Below are 8656 nucleotides of genomic sequence, written 5' to 3'. Positions count from 1 at the left end.
GAGGTTTCACCTTGTTGACCAGGACGGTCTCGATCTCTTGACCTCGTGATCCACAAGCCTCGGCCTCCCAAAGTGCTGGGATTATAGGCGTGAGCCACCGCGCCTGGCAATCACCTCTTTCTTAATAGTTTACCTCTTAATACTGTAACAATGGCAATTAAATTTCAACCTGAGTTTTGAAGGGGACACATATGCAAACCATAGCAGTCTACCTCATAAGGTTTTCATTTTAAATAAAATAATATCCATAAAATATTCAGAAGAGTACCCAAAACAGAGAAGGTATTTGATAAAGAGAAAAAACAATTATTACAAAAGAACTGTAATTATATTGGGGGTATCTATGAGTAGAATTTGATCCAGTTTCTTAATAATAAAGAATGGCCATATCATGGGAAGACTAATAGGCAGGCCTAAGGTATGATGGATTTCTCTGGATCTTAAACTTCTTGCAATAGTCTTCCTGGTAAAACAGTTGAGATTACAGACACACTAAAATCTGGATGATGGTTGTGTTTTTCTGCATTCTGCCATGGGTTTTAAATAGTTTGATAAGGAATTTTGTCTTTAAAAGCAATGACTTAATTTAGTTGAATGAGCATGTATCTCAATTCAATCCAGAAGCAGTAAACTCTCACTGAGTGTGCAGAAAGATGATCTAAGTTCTTGTGTTTACAGAGGACTCTATGTGCTGGGTACTATTATTGCCTTCTGTTTGCAGGTGAGGATTTGAGGTTTGGAAAAGAGAGATGACTTCACAAGGTCAGAGTGCTAATTAATACTCAGCAGAACCAGTAGTCAAACTCATCCAGTCTGACACTATAGACTGTGCTTTTAACTATTCTGACTTTTTGCCTTGGGGTTGGTCCCAGAGAAAACTACCCTCAGTAAATTAGAATTCAGGCAACTTTGGTATCAGCAAAAATAGAGAAGGCGACATGTCACACTCTGTCCCACTAAGTACAGAGGAAAATTTCAGCACCATGACCCTTGGTGTCTGAGAAAAGGGGAGTGAGAAGTTGCGTGTTGTGGACTGGACACAAGAGCACACAGAATGAAATCACATGAAGCGTTTTACCATCTGTCTGGATTTTTAAAAAGCAGGCTGACTACATTTATGTCATATAATGATCACTCGGCAATTACATCATGGCCTATTTTTATGCTATCATATAGTAATTGGAGTGCTGCTGATTAAGACTAGCAAGAATAAAATTCTAGGCGCCTACTGTCAAGCTATTCAGCATTCTGTTAGATAAATTACAAACATATGTTGGGAGTCCACTCACTGCCCAGTCTTTTTGCTAAGCCTTTCAGGAAAAAAAATAAAGATATTAGACATAGTTCTTATCTTAAAAGAGCATATCATCTTTTTGGTAAGATGTGGTAATACAAGTAAAATGATTATAAGAAGTAGGAATGACCTAAATCAAGGATCAGATGGGAGAACCGTAGCCAGGAAGGCAACATCGTGTTGACAGCATGGGAAATCTGTGAATAAAGAGGTAGAAACATGCAAGATATATTTAGTCATTGTGCTTGGAACAGGGAAATAATTTCAAAATTCAGAGTGACAGCATGCTATGGAACGCTTCGGCTGCTTCGCTACAGAGTTTAGATTTTATTCTAGATTTCAACACATTCTTTTAGGGCAAAACACGTTTTTCAAACAAGTCCAATATCGGTCTTTTGACTGAGACATTTGCTTCCAACAAGGCGTGGACAGGGATTTATCTACTTTTAAATAAAACACAGAACATGATACAATGGGTTTAAGTAATTGACTAATAAACAAAAAGGACAATGATCCCTGAAAGAGGGGAGCAAACAAAGTGAGCCCCATGACTGCCTCAGCTTGGAGAGTTTCCAGGACATACCACAGGGAATTTTCAGACCATGACCAGCAACCTCTTTGAGTTAAGAAGATGAAGATAGTCTGCAGTGGCCACGATAACTACAGTTGACAGAGAAGAGTACTGGATAGGAGAGAGCTGCTCAGAGAGAGCTCTGGGGAACTGCAGAGGATCCTTATCTACTCATCAGTAGAGCAGTGATCTGTGCATGTTTATGAGGAAAGGACTACTCAAATAAATTAGAAGAAAAATCCTTGGAGCCCTTTAGAAATAGATTTTGTGCTGCAATCAGAGTGGGAAACTTCATACTTCATGGGGAATCAGGAATTGTATTCACAAGGGTTTCATATCAATGGTGGTGATTAGACCTAGACTAAACACTGCACTTGTCCTTTCTAGCAAAGCTTAAAAATCCAAATGGAAAGGATCAGTTTCCAAGTAACTTAATTACACCTCGGAACAAATCAAGGATATTTATAGGAATACAAACATACCTACCACCCAACAAGCTAGAATTCACAATGGCTGGCATCTAATTAAAAATTACCAGGCAGAAAAGGCTATATACTATATGACTTCAACTGTATGATATTCTTGAAAGGTAAAACATGGAGACAGTGAAAATATCAGTGATTTCCAGGGAGTTGTGAAGAGGGAGAGATAGGTGGAGGACAAAGGATTTTTTAGAGCAGTGAAGCTTTTCTGAGTGACGCTTTAATGGTGGATATATTTGTCCATATCCATAGGGTGTACAATACCAAGAGTGAACCCTAATGTGAACTATGGACTTTGGGTAATAATAAGGTGTCAACACAGGTTCAGCAGTTATAACAAGCATTACTACTCTGGTGGGGATGTTGATAACGGGTGAAGCTATGTAGGTGTAGGGGCAGGGGCAGGAGGTATATGGAAAATCTCTGTACTTTCCTCTCAATTTTGCTGTGAACCTAAAACTGCTCTAAAGAATATTTTAAGAAATTACCAGGCATTCGAAGAAGCAGAAAAATACAGCTTAAATGAGAAGAAAAATCCAATAAAAATGAACCTAGAAATGACACAGATGATGGGATGAGTAGAAAAAAACATTACAATAGTTATTATAATTGTATTTCATATATTTAAGGAACCACAGGAAATACTGAATATGATAAGTAGAGCATGAAATAGCTGTTCTGGCTCAAGAAGTCTTGACCTCAAGATGAGCAATATCATGGGATTCAGTGAAGCACAATTTGAGAATTATTGCTGTAAGTTATTGGAAACTCAATACTGAAGGCTTTTCAGCAAAATTTGGCTTAAAAGTTTTGGTATTTTAAGAAGATTGAATGGGTAATAGGATGCAGGACAGAACTGATGGAGAGAATGAGACCAATGATTTCAGGCACATGGTAACCTTAATACAACAGAGAAATGAGAAGTTTTGACCTAAAACCAGTGGGAATACAAAGAAAGATCTTATTTTTTAAATTAATATGTATGATAACACGAATGATCCCAGAGAAGCTGGCGGGAGCCCCAGGGAGAGTTTTATTTCCTTTGTGAAGGGCAGGGTATGCTAGAACGGGTTCATCCCAAGATAGTGGCCTGTGTGTTGGAAAGTGTCATGGTTCCTGCAGCATCTGGTGAGCTCTCGCTAGCTCTTGAAAATCTGGGGGAGAGGGTGTAAATCTCAAGCTGGGCCATACCCATATTTGCAGCAGGTTTCCAAAGTAAATAGCCTCTGACATGCCGAAATAATGTAGGAAAGGGAGAATATTTTTACAATATTATAAAAGTAAAATATAAATATTTTGTTACTAAGAATGCCTATTAGCAACAGGTCTTGCCATTTGAAAAATTAAAACTTGACACTTAGAGAAGTTGAGTACTTATCCTAAGGGTACAATATTAGAGTAGAAACTGAAAGAGGTAAAAACTGAAAAACAACTATCAGGCGTGTGAGAGAGCTCCCACTCTCATCTTAGAATAAATAATTTTTAGGGAAGCAATGAAAGGGAGGGGAGCGTGGGGAGAAAGTAGCTGAAGTTTTCTCAAGAAAGGTAAAAGAGAAAGGAGATAGAAATTAAAATAGAATATTTTCCCTGTATAGAGATCGTAAATGTTGTCATTTGTGACGGTTAAATTTTTGTCTTAACTTGAGTGGGCCACAGAGCCCTCAAATATTTGGCCAAACATTATTTTCGGTATGTCTGTGACGGTGTTTTTGGATGAGGCCAATCTGCTTTGCTCAGTCTACCAATGAACTTTTCTCAAGAAAGGTAAGAGAGAAAGGAGATAGAAATTGGTACAATATTGGGCAGACCTTATCCAATCAAAACATGTAAATAGGATGTAAGGCTGACCTCCTGAGAATAAGAAGGAACTCATCCTGCCTGACTCCTTAGAGCTGGGACATTAATCTTTTCTGGTCTTTGGACTCTGACTAAAACATTGGCTATTCTTGAGTCTCTATTCTTCCAGCTTTCAAACTGGAACTTACACGGTCAGATCTACTGGTTCTCACACTGAAGCTACACATTGGCCCTCTTGTACTTACATCTTGTCAACTGAAGATATTGGGACTTCCTAGCCTTCATAATCACGTGAGCCAGTTTCTTATAATAACTCTCTCACTCTTGCTCCCTCTGTACACACATACAATACAGCCCGTTGGTTCTAATTCTCTGGAGAACTAATATGTCATCTCAGAAAGACTTTCCTACTATTGACTTAGGAAGTAAATAGTTCTTTAAGATCTAAAGAACTTTAAGTATAGTTCTTTAAGATCAAGGGTATGCAACCCTTATTGTTTAAAAGAGGGCAGTAAAATTAAAGGTCAGAGGTGTACCAGAGAATACCAACAAGGTCATGCTTATCTGAATGATGAACTCATCAGGAATAAGTACACTGTCAAAGCACAATATTGGCTACTGAGCCTGTAGTTCCACTTTACCATTGTTTCAACAACTGGTAACTGTAATGTATTCAGGGTTGAAATATGATGGTGGTGATTATGATGATAGAATTAAATAAAATAAACTTCCATGGGCCAGGATCCTTATTTATGAGATAAATTTGTTGTTTCTAGTCTCAAATTATGCATTTTTTGGATTGTACTTTCAGTTGATTCAGATATAAATATTTTTTAAAATAATAATTTTTTTTTTTTCTTTTCAGGAGTACCGGCAGGAGGATAGGCAAAATGGGCGAGACCAAGTTTGCTTTGAAGAGCAGACTGTCCTTGAGAAGGTCCCAACAGAATGGAGTAGAAACAAGTTCAGGCAGAAGTGCATGCCAGAATTTCAGGGAAGTCTGGCACAAAGGGAAGACAAGAAAAATACCGAACTTATGCTCAGAAGACCTGATCTCCCCTAATTATCTATTAGTTACTAGCTCTAAGATCCTGGGCAGTTTACTTAATCCTTCTGAGCCTTAGATTGTCTGTAATTAAATTATTAAATGAAAATGTGATCACCTACTCGCCTGATAATTTTTGATGATCAAATAAGAGAATGTATAAAAAGATTAAGGTGGTTTGTTAAAGGCAGAGTCCTACACAAATATTAGTTATGATGATCAACCAGGGAGAGATACAATGGAATCTCCAATGGGCAAGCAAAAGATTTCAAAGTACTGGGTAGAATGCCAGACTGTAAAAATGGAGTTGGGACTATATATCTGGAAAGACTTGGGGACTACACAAGGCCCTACTCATGGAGGAATTGGAGTTCTGTAAAGGAAACCAGAATACCTGTGGCAGGACAGGAATCCATTTATTAGGACTTGGTTTTAATTTAGGATTTCGTTAAAAGACAAAAGCCTAGGTAATGGAATCTGGACATACAACTACAACTGGCTAGACAGCAAGTTCAACAAGGTGAAACTGCCACCCTGCCTTCTCCTGCAGGGGGGTTAAATATATCCAGATAAAAGCCAGGACTGACCTCAGCATATTGAGACTGAATCTATAGATGAAGGGAAACAATGTATAACCAAGTAGATCTTTACCATAATCATTTAAAAAAAATACTTACTCTAAAAAAGATTGGCTTACAGGTTTGAAGAGCTTTTTTGAAAGATTCCTGCTTTCCATTCATGGGTCACTACCAGGCATTTCTTGTCATTAATCTAAGGAGTCCTGTGAAATACATGATCCTTCTCCAGCTGCTGCACAAATGATTGCACTGCTCGGTAGCAGAATTCTAATGAGATGCCTAGGTTTTTAAAGAAAGCTGAATGAATGATAGTAATCACTAAGACTCACATCAGAAAACTCCAATTGCATATTATAATAAAACACAATGTCAGCCATATTAATTTTTTCCTTGAAAATAGAAAATTAGACCAGTCTATTTGATAGTATATTTTCTTCTAATATATTTATCCCTAGAAGGATGTCTGATGAATGCTCTATCAAACCAATGGCATTTAAAGCTAAATTAAAACTATTTGGTCATAAGTTCAAAAAAAGTGAGGTATTCAATTATCACTAAACCAGAAACTGGTTTTTGTCTTAATTTTTATCACAAAATTATATGGTAAAAATAGTCTCATAATTATCTTCTTTACAAGTTGTTTCTGAAGCTTAAGAAAAATGATACAAGAAATCATTAGGTCAGGTTCAGTGGTTCATGCCTGTAATCTCAGTGCTTTGGGAGATCAGAGCAAGGGATCATTTGAGGCCAGGAGTTCAAGACCAGTCTGGGTAACATAGCAATATCCCATCTGTACAATTTTTTTTTTTAATTACCTGGGCATAGTGACATACACCTGTAGTCCCAGCTACTTGGGAGACTGAGGGCAAGAGGATCACTTGAGCCTATGGGGTTGAGGCTGCAGTGAGTCGTGATCACACCATTGCACTCTAGCTAGGATGACAGAGTGAGACATTGTCTCTTAAACCAGTATGAAAATAAACCTTCACAGTTTCTGAGAAGGCAAATTTTGATGATGTGCTTGGTATTTCAGTTACTTCTGTATTCCCACTTGGTGGAAATTTAACATAATACACAGCTCCTCACAGCATCCGACACCAACTGGGGTCTATTATCTCAAAATAGGTGTGGAAGAAGACAACATGGCATTGTTATTGTAAGACGGCAAATTTCAAAACATGGTTCCAAGATCAGGGCCATTAACATTGCCTGGGAACTTGTTAGAAATGCAAATTCTTGAGCTGTCCCAGACCTACTAAATTAGAAACTCTGAGGATGGGTGTCTTAGTTCCATCTGGGCTGCTATAGCAAAATACCATGGACTGGGTGGCTCATAAACAACAGAAATTTATTTCTCACAGTTTTGGATGCTGAGAAGTCTGAGATCAAGGCACCAGCAGATTTGGTGTCTGATGAGGGTCTGCTTTTTACTTCATAGGTGACATCTTCTCACTGTGTCCTCATGTGGTACTGGGGGCAAGGGTCTCTCCTGAGCCTCTTTTATGAGGGCACTAATCCCAATTATGAAGGCTCCACTCTCAGGATCTAATTTCTTCCCAAAGGCCCTACCACCAAATATCATCACATTTGGAGTTAGGATTCAGCACATGAATATTGTGGGAATGCAAACATTCAGTCTATAACAGTGTGTCTGCTGGGTGCCAGTAATCTGTAGTTTAACAAGACCTCCAGGTGATTTTAATATACACTCAAATTTGAGAACCACTAAGGTGATTCTAACAATGTGAGAGCCTAGTAAAAAGCTATAGAGTACTTTTTTGAGGGTGGAGGTTTGTACACTAAGGGAAGTTTATTGAGAAATAATATTAACTATTTTGACTTGTTATTTTATCCTCTTACAGTTAATAAAACAGGCCACCCCCAGAAAACCAAACAAACAAAAACCACACACACATCCAAATCTGACATAAGTATCCGCTAACCAAGACATCCCCTAACTCCCAATTCAGAATAGTTGGTAAGGGTTATTTATATGCATAGTGACATTCCCTTTGTTGCTTTTGTTGCTGAACAAATTGCATTAGAAAAACAGTGGCCTGTTTAGGCTGGGCCAGGTGGCTCACCTCTGCAATCCCAGCACTTTGGGAGGTCAAATTGGGTGATCTCCTTGGGTCAGGAGTTTCAGACCAACCTGGCTTTCTCCTTGTAGACACTGACATGCACATTACTGGTCCTGTCAACTGAATGGCCAATTTGAGTTCAGCAGAGTTGTCTTCCTTCATCGGATCCAACGGTTTCCTGGAGAAGAAGAGGAGCTTGGAGTAGTACTCCTTCAACTGGAGTTGCTGGCATTTAAGGACTCACCAGACTTGTTCTAATGTCTCCTTGGATCCCCAGATACCAAAGGTCGGGATCACCGTATGGATGCTGGTCACATTAACTCATCTAAGCTGAAGCCCCTGCTAGCTCATACTTTGATGTGATACCTCCCTGTGGGTCGTATTACTATGGGCTGGATGGGTCCAGATGCAGGGTGATAGGCAATAGAAGTGTGCTTTTGCTTGCTGGGCCTTGTATCTGTGGATCTTTTGGGTCACCTGGTTGAGCTGAACAGCCACTGGCCACTCCTTGTGGAACTGAGACATCAGGATCATGCCATTCTGACAGGGTGCCATCGCTGCATGTGGTCCTCCTTTGAAGGAGAACGGTTGACTGGAAGGGCTCTCAACAGTTTTAAATTCCCAAGCTAGTTCACACAGCCTCTAGTAATTTGTCAAAATTACAGTTTAAGTGTTCCTACCAGAGCTTCAGGTAGGTTGATCCATACTCAACCGTATTCTCTACAGTGCTCAGAATGATTTATCCTGTAACCTCAATTCTATGATGGATCTAAAATAAGCCACTGATTTTTCAGTTTGTTCAGCTTTT

General features: G+C 38.9%; 1 protein-coding gene across 1 annotated transcript in view; it reads right to left on the bottom strand.

Moving 5' to 3' along the window:
* The window catches only part of MYH15 (myosin heavy chain 15), a 181044-nt gene extending 172641 nt beyond the window's left edge, over positions 1-8403 (bottom strand). The window contains exons 1-2 of the mRNA XM_037732018.1: positions 8215-8403; positions 7920-8073 (exon numbers count right to left, since the gene is read on the bottom strand). Coding sequence (XP_037587946.1) covers positions 7920-8073; positions 8215-8403 — 343 coding nt within the window. The remainder of the gene's footprint in view (positions 1-7919; positions 8074-8214) is intronic.
* Positions 8404-8656: the final 253 nt, after the last annotated feature.

This window comes from Cebus imitator, unplaced genomic scaffold (genome assembly GCF_001604975.1).
Source record: "Cebus imitator isolate Cc_AM_T3 unplaced genomic scaffold, Cebus_imitator-1.0 Scaffold439, whole genome shotgun sequence".
In the NCBI taxonomy this organism is placed as follows: Eukaryota; Metazoa; Chordata; class Mammalia; order Primates; family Cebidae; genus Cebus; species Cebus imitator.
The sequence above is the reverse complement of the archived record's forward strand: the minus strand, read 5'-3'. Positions and strand labels throughout refer to the sequence as shown.